A 19,539-nucleotide genomic window follows, 5' to 3' on the forward strand; every position below is an offset into this window, starting at 1 on the left:
AAAACTCTAAATTAAACTATCCAAATTTAAAAGTTTGATAAGCATTGTTTTAGCTATATACAATTGTGAGCATATAGTCATTTACTCAAAAAATATTTTTTGAGTGAATATATATAAGGTACTGTGCATAAAAAGATTAAGCAGGAAAAAAAAAACCCCTCTAGTCGCCATCCCAAATCCATAAAGTTGCTTTAACTAGCTGGGTACTAGCATATTAGATAACTAATAATGTAATAACGGCTATAATAGTGCTATGAGAAAAAGTGTTAGGGAAGGATAAAAATGATTAATTCACTGTCTTTATGAAACAGGTGAGTGTTAAAGATTTGCTAAAGAGAATGACATTTCAAGACTGGATTTTCAGACAGTGGATAGAAAGTGGAGTGTTCAGGCATTCAAGGCAGGAAGAAGTTGCATTGAGCAAAAATAAAAAGCCAAGCGAGAACAAAAAGTGTGCTGAGAATTGCAAGTAGCTGTGCCAATTCTAGTGTGCCATAGGTGCGGGTAAGGGTAGGGCAGGAATAAGGCCAATAAGATCACTAAGGTCATATGTTAAAGGGCCTCAAATGACAGATTAAGCAATCTGAACAGAGGTCAATGAAAGTTATAAGGCAGAGAAGAGAGACAGATTTATCTACATTTTAGAAATATTACTCTGTTGTAGATGCTGGAAAGGATGTGGAGAAATATGAACACTTTTACACTGTTGGTGGGAGCATAAATTAGTTCAACCATTGTGGAAGACAGTGTGGCGATTCCTCAAGGATCTAGAACTAGAAATACCATTTGACCCAGCCATCCCATTACTGGGTATATACCCAAAGGATTATAAATCATACTACTATAAAGACACATGCACATGTATATTTATTGTGGCACTATTCACAATAGCAAAGACTTGGAACCAACCCAAATGTCCACCAATAACAGACTAGATAAAGAAAATGTGGCACATATATACCATGGAATACTATGCAGCCATAAAAAAGAATGAGTTCATGTCCTTTGTAGGGACATGGATGAAGCTGGAAACCATCATTCTCAGCAAAATATCTCAAGGACAGAAAACCAAACACCGCATGTTCTCACTCATAAGTAGGAGCTGAACAATAGGAACACATGGACACAGGGAGGGGAACATCACACACTGGGGCCTTTTGTGGGGTGGGAGACTGGGGGAGGGATAGCATTAGGAGAAATACCTAATGTAAATGAGGAGTTGATGGGTGCAGCAAACCAACATGGCACATGTATACCTATGTAACAAACCTGCATGTTGTGCACATGTACCCTAGAACTTAAAGTATAATAATAATTTTTTTAAAGTAAAAAAAAAAAAAAGGACTATTACTCTGTTGTAGTGCAGATGACAGCCTGAAGAATAAAAGGTGAGGCACAAAGAATATTCACTAAAAAGGTGCAGGCTTGGACCAAAGCAGCAGCAGTAGAAACCCAAAAAAGTGGACTAAGACTTCAGAAGTACAATTAACAGGATTTAGAGACTGGGATATATAGAGGGGAGAATGAAGAATGGAAGACTCCAAAGGTAAGAACAAGATTTTGAGAAATCATGTTTTGCTTTTTTTCTCTAGAGCATGGAGTCAGGGTAAATGCTGATGGTATTCATCAATATAAAGAACACAAAAAGAAAAACTGAAGACAATAAATTCAGTTCTGAATTTGTTGAATCTGAAGTGCTACTAACATCCTATCTGGCATGTAATTTTAGAATATGAGTTTGTACTCAGGAGAAAAGGTATGTTTGGGAGGCATTTGTGTGGAATGTACTAAGAAGTAGACGAGATTACCCAGAGGGAGGTTATAGAGTAAACAGGACATAGGGATGCACCAGGTTATCTCCAGTTAGGCTTTTAATATACAAACCTCCAGCCTACTTTTTTTTATCGTACTTTGTATTCATTTCCTTACAGTTATTTAAAATATTTTTCATTTTTAAGAAAAGATAGTCCCAAAACCACTTCTCATTTCCTTTCCTTTACAAACCTAGTGCTCAATAATGACCAAATCCAGGCTGTAACTGTAATCCAAGAAGTCAAGGCAGGACTACTAGACCCAAATGATGAATGAAACAGAAACTTGGCCTACCTACATAACACCACCAGGACACCTCTTGCATATTACAGGCCTTAGATGGGCTAATATATTACATTACTAAGTATTTCACAAAACTTGATAAGCAACATCCCAAGTTACTCACCAGGCCTTTGATCCTGTTCCAGTACACAAATTGAGCCCTGAACTCTTCTGTTTTTCCCATGGACCATCATCAACTGAAATCTCATAGTAGGAAGCCCTGTGAATTGAGAATATAAAACTGTTTGCTGAGCTTATGGTTCAAGGTAAATAAGATAGTCTTCTTCAGAACTAAGGAAATCTTAAGTAAGTCAGCTTATCCAAGAAATACTTGACTTAGTAGGCACACACATCATGATGCTAATTCCAATACTGATTAAGTGAAAAAGTTAGAAGAAATTAAAAAAAAAAAACTACATGTCTGCATGCCTGTCTGATTTATATATTCCTTTCTGTCAATACTTTAATATTTCAAATAGGAGCTTCTTGCAAATTTTTAGCTAGCATTGTGCTTTTGCTCTTATGGAATCTAACATATACAGAGCCTCATTTCTGAATCCAAAAAAAGAAAATACTATTCTTACGTGAGTTTCATTCTTGGTAGCTAGTCCTTGATATATTTTAAAGCTGATTCTAATTCTTAAAGTTATTAATAGTTTCTACTAAACTCTTGTTTCTTAAGTTACATGCTAATGTACCTTTTGAATTGGTAGTAAGCTAACAGAGATTAGATAATAAAGCTGTAAAGAAAATTCTCAACCAATACTGGATTAGTGGACGAAACTAGAAATAAACCAAAACTATAAATTTCTTGGGATTTACATTTCTTAAAATATTTCATTAATATGAAATCAAATGGGTTCTCTGGCACCAGCAAAAATGGCACTATTCTTTAACTCCATGAATACATAAATGATTTGTAACTATTCAAAGAACTTTTGCAATGTCTAAAAGCCTATTTTGTAAACTCTATCTTAAAATAATGGTGTCACTGATCAACACTGAATTTTTTTCTCCAGCAAATAAAAAAGTTACGATAAAACCGTAATAAAATACAACTTTTCAAAATAATTACTGGACATGCTTGCAAACACTAACACTATGGATAATTTATCTCTTATTCTAACCTTTACAGTTTATCCTGTAAGCTCTTAATTTGTAAGGGTTTTGCATAATACAACTCCTTTTCACTTTTTTCTCTACAGTCAGAATTTCTTATTAAAAATAAAAGACAGCAGGCCTAATATTCACATTTAGTCTATCTCATAGCTTTGTTATGTCTTCCTAGAAAACACACATTAGGAGCCTATTATGTACAGACAAGCCAGCCAAATCCATAGAAGTGGCTGCTACTATGCCAGAATCAAGTAGAAACAAAAGAGATTAGAGGTAAGGGGGCATGGGTAGAAAAGAAGCAGAGGCAGAGAGAAAGACAAGTACAGTCAGGTGAGAGATGCTCAGCCCAAAATAATGAGCAAATTTAGTGTCATTCTCACATGCAAGATTTATCAAGATTAGTCAGTTCATAGAATTTTTGTTTCAGGGAAATTATTTTTTTAAGGCAGCAATAAAACTCACAGTCCCTTTAGAGTGGGTATACTTCTTCTTAAATTGTCCACTGCTACAGCCCAAGAATAAGACATTCTAGGTTAGAACAAATAGGAGAAAAGAAAACAAAATTGGGCCTTTAAAATGTTCTTAAATCTAAGAACATTATAAATGAGGCAGGAATAATATTGCTGCACTTCATATTTTCCAAGCAAGGCACTTAAGTTTTCAGAGCATAGTGAAGCCTCAATACAGGATCTAGAATCAGAAACACCGGGTTTATGTTACAGTTCTGATGCTAGCTAATTATATGACCTTGTGCTAGTTATTTGAACTCTCCAAATCTCAATTTTGTCACTAATAAATACAACCACCTTTCTCACAGGGTTGCTATGAGCATTAAATGAGATAGCATACACAATATACGCAGTGCCTGACACATAGCAGGCATCCAATAAATGTCCATTTCCTTTCTGCCTAACGGTCTATGTCATAAAATCTTTAAAAGTGAGTTCTAATACCTGCAGTAGTTAAACTGTTTTCAACAGCATCAGAAGCCAATCCATTGCTGTCCTTACTTAGTAAAAACATAAGGTGAGACATCAAAGAACACAAAAAGCAGCAGCATCAGTTATTTATGAGATAAACCAACCAGATCATTACTGCCACAGAAAATAAAAGCATTCGATTGAAAATCCCCTCAAGAAATTTCACTAACTCCCCCAAAATCTATCAACTGATCCCAGTTTTCCTCCATTTATAAGTTATTTAATTTTTTAGTAAGTACAAAATTATAAAGCAAAGCTAGCTCTCAGCAGTTACCTTTAAAATACATAAACAGAATAAAATAAGCCATTAAATGGCTTCCCTGAAGTAAGCATAAACTCACAAAACATTTTTATCATTGCATTTATTTAAGGTAGACTTTCTCCAATCTCATTTAAAGTTCTTCCTCTCTTTTCTATCTTATGTCTTTAGAATAATGACTAGATTGTATCAGTAGAGTTAAATTTTCTTTCTTCTCTCAACTACCACATAGTATCTATAATTCATGTCTGTATTGCTTCAAACTTTATATGTAGCAAAAGAGAAAACTTTATATATAGCATAAGTCTTGCTGTGTTAAAGTATATTTTTATACTTTACTGTACTTTTAACTCTTTTTTAAATTATGTATTACTCTCCAAAAAATTAAGATACCACTATCTTTGTTATTCATCTTTACATCCCTAGTGACTCACATATTACACATAGCATATGCATGATGTATTTTTGTTAAATATTACATAAACAAACTAATTACAAATCAAAAAAACTGTTCAAACCCTTCCGCTGAATCAAACTTCAACTCTTTTTCGGCACAACCCGAGTTGAGTCATTGGCTACAATGTGAATATCTTTTTTAGTTAAGACAAATTTTTCTCACTATAATTAAAGTTCTTATGAAAGGATATGACTTCCAGCAAACAAAATTTCAGAATTTATGGAACTCTTAGTAAACTAGGGATCCAACAACATAATCTTCAAAGGGCCACTCACATGGTTCTAGTAGCAGGAAAGTAGCAAATAAAACTCATCTCTAATCTTCTACCCTTAATTTACGTACATCTACAAGGATGAGAAGCCAGGTTCTAAAGTACTACCAAGAGTTAACTTTATATCACAGTAGTCATTTTATAGCTCGTCACTGTGTTCCACAAAAATGTTTTCCAAAAAAATTATGTTGATAATGTAAGCCTAAGTTATATTCAAGTCCCACAAAACAGCTTCTGCCAGTAATGAAACACACACATTTTTACACTCCTAATGAGGAACTACATTAACCTTAATTTTTGCAATAATGGTTATAATCTTGAACTGTCAATGCACTTGCCTTATGATGTGTTGCACTAAAAAGGATACAACATCACCTATGGAGCATTTCTGTCAAAAATGCCTAGTCTGAATCTAACATGAAAAAAAATCATACAAATTTAAAATAAGGGATATTCTGCAATCCAACTGGCTTAGACCATTCAAAAATATTAATATCATGAATGACAAAACAGGATGGAGCTAAGGAAGTGTTCTTAAATTTAAAAGGCCATGATGGCCAAATGCAATGTGTGATCCTTAATTGGATCCTGGATAAAAACAAGCAAACAAATTATAAAAACAAGCAAGCAAACGAATCAGCTTTAAGAAGCACTAATAGGAAATCTTAATATGAACTGCCTATAAAAGTTTTCTATCAATTGCAAATTTATACTTACTATATTACTCTCTTAAATATTTATAAGCTGGGAACAGTGACATGCACATCTAGTCCCTGCTACTCAGGAAGCTGAGGCAGGAGCATAGCTTGAATCCAGATTTAAAGGGCAACCTGGGCAACATTTAGACATGGTAAGATGCCATCTCTAAAGAATAAAAATAAAACATTAATAAAGCACCTGGCCAAGTGCAGTGGCTCACACCTGTAATCCCAGCACTTTGGGAGGCCGAGGCAGGCAGATCACCTGAGGTCAGGAGTTTGAGACCAGCCTGGTCAACATGGTGTATCAGGGGAACCAGCCCCCAATATTTAAGAAATTATAAGAGTATTGATTGGGGAAGTGATAAATGTCCATGAAATCTTCACAATTTATGTTCAGAGATTGCAGCAAAGACAGGCATAAGAAATTATAAAAGTATTAATTTTGGGAACTGATAAATGTCCATTGAATCTTCACAATTTATGTTCTTCTGCCGTGGCTTCAGCCGGTCTCTCAGTTCGGGGTCCCTGACTTCCCGCAACAATGGTGAAACCCCATCTCTACTAAAAATAAAAAAATTAGCTAGGTGTGGTGGCATGCACCTGTAGTCCCAGCTACTCGGGAGGCTGAGGCAGGCTAATCGCTTGAACCTGGGAGGCAGAGGTTGAAGTGAGCCAAGATCACGCCACTGCAATCCAGCCTGGGCGACAGAGTGAGACTCAGTCTCAAAAAAAAAATAATAAAGCATCTATATAAACAGATTAAAGGCTCTGGGACACAGTACAATAACTTTATTTAATCTAGGGTTTCACAAACTTTTTTGTCATAGAATATTCTTTCCCCTTAATACATATTAACATCTATGAAGGTTTTGGAAATATTTCATTAAATAATGAACTGCCATTACTTGCAAAATATTATTCACAAATCTTAGCCAGGTTGTAGAAACTGAATAAATATCCAAAAGCACTAAAACATTAAATTCCATGCTCAAGATCACAGGTTTAAAAGTACCTGGATGACAGACTCTCCCCAATGAAGACTTCATTTAGTGCTCTCACTGGCAGAAGTTGGGGTCCTGAAGCCTCAGACCCTGCATGTAATTTAAGACAAAGAAAATCCAAGATAGCTCCTTGATTTCTAGAAATGTTATAAAAATTTTATAAAACATTACAACTTTTATATTATGTTTTTGTTTTTAAAAGAATCACATACTTTAATATAGTTAACATTTAAATTATCTTTTACTTAAAGCATCCACAATATAAACCTTAAAGGAACCTAAACTTATACCTGTAATGAAGGCCCTCTCTCTGCAAAATAAACCTTAATTCTTCTTGAAGCAATTTCTCAAGAGTGACGAACTATATTTATCCATCTCAAAAGATTCTTGTTGTTACACTTAATTTTATCTTGGAAGCTTCAGAGATATAACTTACCAATTAAAAAGAGAACTATTTTGGATTTAAGCAACAAATGACATGCATGGCTTGGATGATGGAAACCAAATCAGGTATGTTAAGAAATCAGACTTTTTTTTCCAAATAAGGAAACCTCAAGAGTGTTTTTAGCAACAGCAGCATTGGTGGAATATTTCCACATCCCCCTTCATAACTCCTAAAAAAAGTTTTCTTTTTTTGAATCTATAGGGTTGTGTGCACAGTTAAAGTAATCTTCCTTCATAATTACTTAAACATTACACCATCATATAAAATCCTCCAAAGGATTCCCAGTGCTTTCTGGTTCAAATTTGTGACTGTCCCCTTCAAATGGTTCCCTTTACTTCTTTTATTAGTTTCCAACTGGAAATGGCAACTGTGTATCCTCAATGTCACAACTATCAGATTTATTGGACTCAAGTATCTCCCATTAGGCAAGCATCTTGTGACAAGTTTGCTTTCTGTCAGACAAGTTCACTTTTCTGTCTCCTCCACAATTCCTACTAAGTTAATGTTTAAAAATCCATCCCAATTGTGGTAGGCAGGCTCCAAGCTGGTCCCCAGTGATTCCTGCCTCCCTGGTATTCACAATTTTGTGAATACATATACTCACACTCTCTTTCCCACATCATACTAGGGTTGCTCTATGTGACCAACAGAATATGGCAGCAGTGATGACATATCACTTCTGAGATCAGGTTAGAAAAGACACTATTGCTTCCACCTTGGCCACTCTCTTTCTCTCAGATCACCTGCTCTAGAGGAAGAGATAACATGAACAACCCTTTGGAGAGACCAACATGGTGAGTAACTGAAGCCTTCTGCTAAAAGCCATGTGATGAGCTGCAAAGTGTGTTCTCCAGTTCCAGTCGTCTTTATATACTGCTGTCCTGGCCAACAGCTTGATTGTCACCTCCTGCCTAAACCAGAAGTAACTAGCTAAGCTACTCTTAGAATCTTGACCTTTATAATCTGTGTGAGGTCATAAATATTTACATTTAAGATGCTAAACCGAGTGATTTGTTATACAACAATAGTTACCTAATACACTATAGTTACCAAATACACTAATAAAACCACCGTCACCAAGACAACATTGATCTATTCTTCTCCTTTGACTTTGTAGCCTAATTATTATATTCTTCTGTTTATGTTTATTAAATTGAATATTATATTTTTCTCATTTCTTTTGGACTATAACTGCCTAAAGGGAACCCAATTATTCTTTCAAATATAACAAGTTGATATTACAATACCAAGTACCCTTGGAGCACTTGTTGTTTACCTAAATTATCAGCTCAACTTCATAATACAGAGAAAGACCTTGATACAAAAAGCTATATATGCATGCATATATATATATATATATATATGGATTTGATATGTTTAATCAAATTTGATTGCACATAAGACTAAAACTGGCTTTAAACTGTCTTAGGTACTACATATATTCACATTCTCATTCTTGACAGTTTTACAAACATAAATGGCTAAAATTTATTGTTTAAATTACTTTTCCTTAATTACTAATGAAATTTGTTTTAGATTACTATCCCCACAGATTTCCTACAGATGCTCAACAATAGGTACTCATGAAATATTACCAGTAAATTTGAGCTCTCACCATCAAACTGTAACCATGTTTCCTTTATGTGGTCTTGACTTTCCACCTCTATTCCCATTTTCCCTCATCCTAATTTATCTCTCCATATTACATTTTTATTACATGTGCTTGTTCAATTTCAATTCAAAACTTTTGTCAAATGAGTTTGACAATAAATAAAATTGTTTCAAATCTCATTAATCATCTTAATTCTGCTTATTTTTTCATACTAATTGACTACTAAACCTTATCTAATCACAGAACTGTGTTCATTTAAAACTTGCCACAATGGGACATGAAAAGATAAGACTCCATACCAATTACTTTTTTTTTTTTGAGATGGAGTTTAGCTCTTGTTGCCCAGGATGGAGTGCGATGGCACAATCTCGGCTCACTGCAACCTCCACTTCCCAGGTTCAAGAGATTCTCCTGCCTCAGCCTCCTGAGGAGCTGGGATTACAGGCATGCGCCACCACGCCTGGCTAATTTTGTATTTTTAGTAGAGACGAGGTTTTACCATGTTGGTCAGGCTGGTCTCAAACTCCTGACCTCAGGTGATCTGCCCACCTCGGCCTCTCAAAGTGCTGGAATTACAGGCGTGAACCACTGTGCCCAGCCACTGATTACTTTTTTATCCAAGAGAATAGATTACAAAATTATAATTTGTATTTTTAAACACAGAAGTGTAATACTAGTGACACAAACTATTACACTGTGTAATTCTCTCACACTGTCATATTGCTAAACTTTATTTCCAGGTCTACTTGCACTAGATGGAGCCATGTGACTAGTAATGGCCAACAGAATGTGGACAAAAGTAATGAAAAGGCCTAGTTCCTAAAACTTCCCATAAGATCTTCTATGTTCTCTGTTTTCTCCCCACAAGATGCAGAAGACTCAGAGACCTTAAAATACGGTAGCAGCCACTATTTGGCAGCAGCCTTGGTTGCCTGAAAACTCCTTGGACAGTGAGATGAGTTAAAAATAAGCTTTTGCATTCAGTCACTGAGTTCTGGGGTTGTTTATTAAACCAATTCATCTCTCTATATTAATAAAACCAGTCTTTATTTATATAGCATTTACATTGTGTTAGGTATTATACATCATCCAGAGATTATTAAAGTATAGGGAAGGATGTGCATAGGTTATATGCCAATACTATGCCATTTTATATGAGGGATGTGAACATCCTCGAATTTTGGTATCTGCAGAGGGTCCTAGACCCAATCCCCCTCAGACACCAAGGGATAAGTGTATATGAAATAATCTGCTCCAGTCATCTCCTCCTCCTCTCTGGAAGCTTGCAGTAGCTGTTTGTATTCTGACAAACCTTGGTGTAGAACATTTTACCATTAATTATGTGAAACACTTTGTGGATCCTTTCAATTCAAAGACTCTTGCCTAAGTTTCCTAATTGAAATTTTTAAAAAGTGTTAACTGATTCATACTAACTGTGTATATTTATGGAGAACAGGTAATATTTTGATACATGCATACAATGTATAATGATCAAATCCGGGTATTTAGGATATCCATCACCTCAAATATTTGTCATTTGTGTTGGGAATATTTCAAATCTTCTCTTCCAGCTATTTTGAAATGAGGTATTTTGAAATATACAATAAATTGTTAATTATAATCACCCTACTATGCTATTGAACGTTAGAACTTATTCCTTCCATCTAAGTGCATATTTGTACCCATTAACCAACCTCTGTTTATCCCACCTTTCACCCTTCCTAGGCTTTGGTAACTATCACTGTACTCTCTATCTTCATGAGATCAACTTTTTCAGCTCTCATATATGAATGAAAGCATATGATATTTGTCTTTCTATGCTTGACTTATTTCGCTTCACATAGTGACCTCCACTTCCATTCATGTTGCTGCAAATCTCAGGATTTCATTCTTTTTATGGGTGAATAGTACTCCATTGTGTATATATACACATTTTCCATAATCATTTATCTACTGATGGACACTTTGACTCCATACTTGGCTATTGTGAATAGGGCGGCAACAAACATGAGGCGCCAGTATCTCTTTGCTATACTGATTTCCTTTCCTTTGGATAAATAGCCAGTAGTGGGATTGCTAGATTGTATGGGAGTTCTATTTTAGATTTTTGAGAAACCTTCATGCTGTTTTCCATAATGGCTTTACTTATTTACATTACCACCAACAGTGTACAAGAGTTCCCTTTTCTCTAGATCCTTGCCAGTATTTGTTATTTTTGTCTTTTTGATAACGGCCATTCTAACTGGGGAGAGATGGTATCTCATTGTGGTTTTGATTTGCATTTCCCTGATGATTAGTGACGTTGAGCATTTTTTCATATAGCTGTTGGTCATCTGTATGTCTTTTGAGAAACTTCTATTCAGAGACTTTGCCACTATTTAATGAGATTATTTGTTTGTTTGTTGTTTGAATTTCTTGTATATTGTGGATATTAGTCCCTTGTTAGATGAATAGTTTGCAAGTATTTTCTCCAATTCTATAGGCTGTCTCTTCACTCTTGTTTCCTTTGTTATACAGAAGCTTTTGTTTAATATAGCTCCATTTGTCTATTTTGTTTTTGTTGCCTGTGCTTTTGAAGTCTTAGCCATAAAATCTTTGCCTAGACCAACGTGCTGAATAATTTCCCCTGCCTGTTTTGAGAAATCATCATGTATAATCTTTTGATTTTGAACACTTTTCTGTTCTTTTTCTCGAACTACCATTAATCAGATGTGAACATCCTAGATGCTGAGCTATGATTCACTAAGTTTGTATGTTTCTATATATGAAATATTAACTTCATTTATAAACTAAACACAGTGAATCTGAGGAATCTGAGGAGTGACTCTTTATATACCAATCTATATCTTTTTATAAGACTGCTGGTGAAGACAGTCAAATCTACCATCTATTAGTGGTAGAAGTAACTTCTTTCAGTGAGGGATTAAAATTTCTAACTATTATTTTTAAATTGTACTTAATAGTTATTGCAGACTTTCAAAAACAGTAATAGAAGTTCATGTGCGTATAATTTCTTAAGATTTTTTTAAATAGAATTTTTTTTTTTGGAGGAGAACCTTTAAAACACAACATAAACACATATCTTAGAAACATGCTAACCTATTAAGCTATAAGTCACCATGAAAAACTCTGGAATAAGGGGATATAAACATCAGGTACCATGAGAGAGCAGAGGCAGAAAGCAAAAATGTAAAAGTAGCTTTTCCTGATAAATTTATACAGAAAATAAAACATAGGAGAAAACTGTATCTTTTTAAACAGTCTACAAATATTTAAGATTTCTCTTGGGATATTCTTGCATCAATAAAGTCCTACATTTGCTATAAAAAGTGGGAAAATATGGCTCAAAATGGAGAATTCGCTTTAACCCTCCTAACAAAAAAAGCTGTCAAATCACCTTATGCTAATATTCTCTAAGCTACACAAATACTTCAAGCACAAATCCTAAGGCTGGAATGCAAAATTTCCCAATAAATATATTTAATATATTTAAGTATAACTATATAACATGTATAACCATCATAATCTTCCACAGATTAGCTCATTTCATCTCTACTGCTTTTTTTTTTTGACATTTCAAAGATTAAGGCCAAGAATCTTTTCTCAAACATCAACTATCTTATCAGATACTTTACAATCCTTCCCTAATCAACTAGTTTTCAAATCTGTCCTAGAAAACATTTCTAGAAATATGCTATTATTTCTTACTTCAGATTCTAATAAACTTTACAACTGAAGTAATTCACTGTACTTTGTTAAGTGCTATTAATGACACTAAAAACAAGTTAATCATAAATTATTACATCAAAAAATTTGAGGTCAAAGGAGCTATGAGTTAAATATTTCCCCAAACACATCTGATGCCCAATCCACCTACTTTCATCATGAGCTCTTTCAATGTTAAGGGCTCTATTGTGCTGATTCAAGCTTAGCTGCTGCTCGTGAAGGTCCACAGGAACAGGGTTTATGCCAGTCCCTTCAAGGTATAACCTGATTCTCTGCCTCCACAACCACCTTAGAAAAATGAAGAAAAGGCAAATTAGGTTAAAATAGAATAAATTAAAGAGTAGACATTATAATAATTTAACCAAATTAAATAGTTAATAAAAACTAGTTACTAGTTATTCCATGAATAAATTATATCAGAAACACCTAAAGCCTATAGCTTCCTTATCAATGACAGATTTGAATATTTATTCTCTTTTCAATTATAACAGAAACACCTAATGTGCTTGTACAAAATCTCCCAAGTAACTTAAATTAAGTCAAACTCTATCAAGAACCCATAAAGTCCAAGATACTGAGCTAGATATAGCTTGTGCTTTGCTCAGCAAAAAATATTATACAAAAAGGAAAGCATTCTTAAATTAAAATAATATTGTGTTCAGATGGCTGGATTAGATAAAAATCCCTCTCCACAAATTTTATAATGGAGGTTTTTTTAAAACAATAAAAGGAAAAAAGGATTAAGAAACAATAAATAAAAGTGTTGATTACACCTAAAAATTTAAATAACATCTCTGGTAAAAGGAAAAAAACAATCAGGTTTAATTGATTTCAAAACCGATAATCAATGTATCGAAGTCAATGGGACAGATTCTGCTAGGTAAGTATACAAAAATATACTTCCACTTGGTAGCTATAAATTAGCCATTTCTTGTCAAACTTCTGAAATGACTAGAAACTAGAATTACTGGTAATGAAATGATTCTTGAAAAGAAGATCTAATACAACTTCACAAACATCTGTAGGAAAAGCTTTCCCCAACTATAAAATCTAGTCCAAGTCAGGAAATAAAAAGTAGTCCAACTTGGCTCTCTCAAATATAATTGGCCAACCTCATGCTCCTTTCTCCACCTTCCTCTTTTCCTGATGGTCTGACCACTGAACACATTAAGTAAAAGAAACTTTTAAAAATCCCATCCCCACTGCTTAAGAAATACTTTTATGTGAGACAGATACCAGGAATCTCAGCATGGTTGGATTAAATCCAGCTCTCAATCATTACTAGATGGGAGATAAAGATAAAAAATATAAAATCTGAAAATTCAAACAATTTTAGCCAAAGTTTTAATTACCTTTCCACTAAACTGATAAGGACATGTAACGAGGTTAAGAAAGTAGAGACATGGCTGCTATCTCACTGAAGGAGAAAAAAAATTTCTATATGCAGTTATATTATAGGCCAACCAATATTTGTCAGGGTTTCTCTCCACAATTCCAACTGGACTAGGAGAAGGTAAATTAGACCTATTTGTGACTCAGCTAATACATTACTTTTAATGGCTACTGTTATATCTATGGAGTAATCCAAACATTATCTGATTTGTTCTGGTTTTTTGTGTGTTTGTTTGTTTTGAGACACAGTCTCACTCTGTTGCCCAGGCTGGAGTGCAGTGGCATGATCTCGGCTCACTGGAACCTCTACCTCCTGGGCTCAAGTGATCCTCTCACCTCAGCCCCGCAAGTAGCTGGGACTACAGGTGCTTGCCACCATGCCCAGCTAATTTCTGTATTTTTTGTAGAAACAAGGTTTCACCATGTTGCCCAGGCTGGTCTCAAACTCCTGAGCTCAAGTGATCCACCCGCATCGGCCTCCCAAAGTACTGGGATTACAGGCGTGAGACACCATGCCCTGCCTGATTTGTTCTGTTTTTTAACAGCATTATTAATGGCACATACTTATTAAGATACTTACATAAGAACAACCGTAAGAAATTCCTACCTGAACTCACCACGATAGAACTTCTGTAAGGCTTCTGGAAAGGAATGTGTATATCGAACGGGCAGGCATAAATGACCCTCAGACCTATATTTTAACAGGAATTTTTTTGTGATATAAAGAGGAAAAGAAAAAAGGTGAAGCAAAAAAATTTAATCAAAAGGTATCACTAAGCTACAAAAATAAGAAATGAAATTCTAAAAATTTCTACCCTATATTCCATTTTTTGCCACAAAATTGTGTTCTTTCAATAAAAACAAAAAAGACCAGATAGAATTAGTAGTCTACATCCAGCTTTAATGACATAATACATAATAATATGTGAGTTTCTACATTACAATGAAACTAAAAATAGCAGCAAATCTGCTACTGACTAATTACCCTGTAAAGTTATTTAATGGTACAGTGTTGTTCAAATCATTACATTATTTAACTACTAACCTTCAAATTTTTATTCTAACCTTTAAATTATTTAACTATTAACTTTGGGCAAGTCACTTTAGCATCAGCTTCCTCATCTCCAAAATCAGGATAAACCAGCAATCTCAAAAGGAATCAAAATATTTATGTGAAATGTTTTGAACCATAATCCTTTCTGAAATGTCATTTAAGATATCCTAAGTCACTAAAAAAGAACTGAGAAAGCTTAATCCAATGTAATCCTTCATTTATTCAAAAATACATAAATAAGGAAACTCCTTTAAGGAGTTCATAGCTTGATGTGGAAGACAAATTAAAACAAACCATTGCAAATTATAAGGTGGTAAGATTGCCTATTGGTTGGTGTAGATGAGAGTATGTGGCACCTAAAGATGTCCAGAAGGCTCAGTCATCATCATTTAATGATACTCCAATCTTGAAGAAAAGGCTGAGGGTAGGCTTAGCAAAACAAACTCCTGATAATAAATGTAAATCAACTTGTAAGCGTGAAGAGCACAGAAAAGTGTTTTTACAAAGTTGTGAATAGTCAACTTCTTTACCTAAGCGGGTCAACACTGAGGTTAAGAAAGCGTAAGGCCTAGGTTTTTAAATTTTTATAGTCATTGTAATAGTTCACACAATGTTAAGTATATAAAAGGTATCAACAGTCATTTGATAGAATAATACCTGCTGAGGTCAACTGCAAGTCTAAAACCCTTGTAGAGAGAAGACTTTCTCATGAGGTTACAGTCAGATATCAGCTAGGGCGGCAGGTATCTGAAGGCTTGACTTGGACTAGCACGACCACTTCCAGGGTTGCTCACTCACATGGCTGGCAAATTGGTGCTGGCCGTTGGCAGGAGGCCTCAATCACCCTCTACGTGAGCCTCTCCACGGAGCTGCTTGTGAGTATCCTCACATCATGGTGGCTGTCCTACCCCACAATGAACAATCCTAAAGACCAATACAGATGCTGCAATACCATTTATGACCTGGCCTTGGAACCTACACATTCTCACACCATATTCTACTGGTCACACAGGCCATCCTTGATTGAATATTGGAGGGCAGGGAGGAGTACATTAAAGGGTACCTAAATACTAGGAAGCTACCTTGGAGGCTGACTACCACATGCCCTCTATCCCATTTTGAATATTAAGCTTTCAAATGTTGTAATTATTTACCAGACTCGGTAGAGTGGCTGTAGAATACAGAAGAGATGGATAGAAATTACACATTTGATTTAGATGAGTCCATGTGAGTGGGCCATCTTGAAAGTGGATCCTCCAGCCCAAGTCAAGCCTTCAGATGCCTACAGACCAAGCTGACATCTACTTATCCTCAGGAGAGATCTCAAGCCAAAACCACCCAGCCAAACTGCTCCTGAACTCCTGACATGCACAACCCGTAAGAAATAATACACTGTTACTGTCATAAGCCTCTAAGTTTTGGGGTGATTTGTTATGCAGCATTTGACAACTAATAAATAGGAGAAAAAACTTAAGTTGAACATTAACTTCTAGGCTTTTTTTAAGGACTGAGACACCACTATATTTAAGATAAAGAAATCAGACAACTTGAAGCATACACAAAACCAGAAGGCAATTTAATATATCTGCCTGGAGGCAAGAAGAGAAACCAAAGAACTTCTAACACCTGTTCTTCTAGCTAGAAAATAGAGAAGAGATGACAATTTTAACAATTGCTTGCCAGCTTCAAATTCCCACAAATTTATGAATATGAAGCCAGTTTCCAAAAGAAAATATAGTTCAATAAACTGTGTAACATATGATCACTAAAGTGATCATTTACCTTAATGATATAAAAATAAGCCATTAAGAAGTTCTAAAACCCAAATGCATCAATACTGATGGCAATTAAAAATTAATTACTGAACCAATGATCTCTATTATTTACATTCAGGGAATATTTACTCAGCTAGACTGGGGTTCTATCCCTATTCCCTAAAATCACTGAATTAATCATTCATTTTTCAAGTGTTTATTGCCTACCAGCTATGTATAAAACTATGCTAGTGACAGAGAAATTAAAATACAAGGTCCTATACTCAAGGAATTTATAGTCTAATGAAAGAGAAAAAGAAACAGAAAATAAATATATAGGGATAAGTGCTTTCTGTAGAGGGAATTACAACCCAGGAGAAACACCTGTCTTGAACAAACAAGAAACACAGAAGTGAGTAAGTGGTATAAGGGAACTTTTGACAAAAGCACATACAAAGGCATGGGTGGGTGGGTTAGCGGGACATAGGCCTTCTGGAGAACTCTTTCACCTACTCTCAAATCACGCCTTGGGTCATCATATCAACAAAGCTCCCCACCAGAGTAAAAGCATCCCTGTGTGAGCCTCTAACCAGCATGTTGGTGGACACTCATATAGTTACATTTTGCAGTTAAGAACAGCCTTTTAGAAAGGATCCCAGGCTGATCCTAGAAAAGTTTCCAAAAATATACTTTTTAAGCTAAAGAATGTGTCATGCCTGTGGACATATGAGGACAGGTGAAACTAGAAAAGCAAACAGGCAAGAGATAGTGAAAGATAATATGTATTATGCTAAGGAATTTACAATGTATCCTGAAGGTCATGGGAAACTCTAAAAGATTTAATAAGAAGTGGATATAATCAATTAGATCTGCACTTTAGAAAGAAGACTAAGGCAATGTGTAAAGGATGAGTTAGAAGGAGAGAGACTGTAAGCTAGTTCAGTAATTTAAACAAACTATAAAGGGCTGAGCTATTTTTAGTGGCAGTGAGGATGGCAAGAGATGGACTCAAAAGTAAGTTCCCTAGAACTTAGGACCAATTTGATGATAGAGTGAGGGAGAGGTAGTTACAGCTTCAGCACAGATGATTTCATTCATGAAGAATGATGGGAGAGAGGAAAGGAGAGTTTATTTGTACATGTTACAATTTTAATACCACTGGATATATCCAAAGTAGAGGCCAGTGTGTCTAGAATAGAATGAAGGGAAAAATAATAGGCAATAAGGACAGAACTGGTAAAGGGCCAGATAACGTACAGCCTGTATGTCACATTTAAGGTGACCAACTGTCCCCTGCTTTGCCTGGGACTGACATTCTCCTGGGACACAGGACTTTCAGTGCTAAAACCAGGAAAGTTCCAAGAAAACCAGGAGAAGTTTGTCACCCTATTGATAGTAAAAAGGTAGATTTTACCCTAAGTTAGATGCAGAGCCATGACAAAAAAAAATCTAGGCAGAGAAGTCACATAATATTATCAAACTTCCATAAAATAATCACGCTGGCTGCAGTGGGGAGAAGAACTAAGAAACTATAACGGCAAGAATGGAAGCAAGAAGATCAGTGTTGGAATAAAGATTCTGGAGTCCCAGGGGACTCCAATAATACCACAGTATTAATCAGCCTCCCTAGAGACAATATAGGAATTGAAGAAGAAAAAAGATGACCCAGAGCACAATATGTAAAAACACCAGTATTTAGCCAGTAACCAAATAGTAAGATCCTTCAAAAGAGATACAGACAAAGAAGTAGTCACAGAGATAGGAAGAAAAAGGTATCATAAATGCCAACAAAGTACAGTTGAAATGAGGGAGCAGTTAGCATCAAAACTTCCCAGAAATCAGGTAAGACAAGGACTAAAATATCCAGTAGATTCGGTAAGTAGGATATCACTGATCTCTAAGGCAAAAGCAATGTCAATGAACTGGTTGGGGGCAAATCCATAAAAAAACTGCAAAGTTTTAGAAAATAACTGAGAACTGAAGAAGTGGCGATACCAAGCTTGGGGATAAGTGGAAGGAAAAGAGATAATAACCAAGAGAGTGACACACGGTAAAGGATTTTTAAAATTTTCTTGAAAAACAGGAGTCTTGAACAAGTCTTTTTAGGCTAAAAGGAGTCAAGTGTGAAGGGAGAGAAAAAAAAGACAAGACAGAACAAGATTTTTTTAAGCAAGAGAAAAGGTGAAGTAGTTCTAATCCAGTGACTTTCAATTCCTCTGTGAAAAAAAAGGTGGGTTTATTGAAGAAAGAAGGATAAGGGAAGCAAAGTGAGTGCAAAAGTTGAACTACTGAAGCAGCCACCACAGAGAATGGGGAAGAGAGATGAGTAGGGCTACATAGGAAGTTTGTGTGCAACTCTAAGTCCACTGCTAAGTGCTGAAGACTACAAACTGGAAGTGCCACCAAACCCAATGATCTTTTTTTCCCCAGATGACCATAGCAGTACTGATGCAGAAGTAGAAAGGATGATGGTCAGATTGATCTAGAATTGTGCAGAAAGATAATGATGAAGAAACATTTGCATTTTGGGAGGCCAAGGTGGGTGGATCACTTGAGATCAGGAGTTTGAGACCAGCCTGGCCAACATGGTGAGACCCCATCTCTACTAAAAGTACAAAAATTAGCCAGGTGTGGTGGTGCATGCCTGTAGTCCCAGCCACTCAGGAGGCTGAGGCAG

At 35.5% G+C, this 19,539-nt stretch overlaps 1 protein-coding gene across 6 annotated transcripts in view; it reads right to left on the minus strand.

Annotated features, from left to right (window-relative positions):
* Window positions 1-19,539, minus strand: part of NADK2 (NAD kinase 2, mitochondrial) — a 49,322-nt gene that overhangs the window by 12,092 nt on the left and 17,691 nt on the right. For 4 of the 6 annotated variants that reach the window (XR_008673286.2, XM_055367722.2, XM_019013628.4 and 1 more), the window contains exons 5-9: window positions 14,662-14,745; window positions 12,814-12,950; window positions 6,891-6,969; window positions 3,673-3,738; window positions 2,219-2,314 (exon numbers count right to left, since the gene is read on the minus strand). Coding sequence is in view for 5 of the 6 variants with exons in the window: in XM_055367722.2 (XP_055223697.1) it covers window positions 2,219-2,314; window positions 3,673-3,738; window positions 6,891-6,969; window positions 12,814-12,950; window positions 14,662-14,745 (462 nt within the window). In the remaining variant the exon portion in view is untranslated. The remainder of the gene's footprint in view (window positions 1-2,218; window positions 2,315-3,672; window positions 3,739-6,890; window positions 6,970-12,813; window positions 12,951-14,661; window positions 14,746-19,539) is intronic. The other 2 variants (XM_055367723.2, XM_019013629.4) reach the window with 1 other exon arrangement.

This window comes from Gorilla gorilla, chromosome 19 (genome assembly GCF_029281585.2).
Source record: "Gorilla gorilla gorilla isolate KB3781 chromosome 19, NHGRI_mGorGor1-v2.1_pri, whole genome shotgun sequence".
NCBI lineage: Eukaryota > Metazoa > Chordata > Mammalia > Primates > Hominidae > Gorilla > Gorilla gorilla.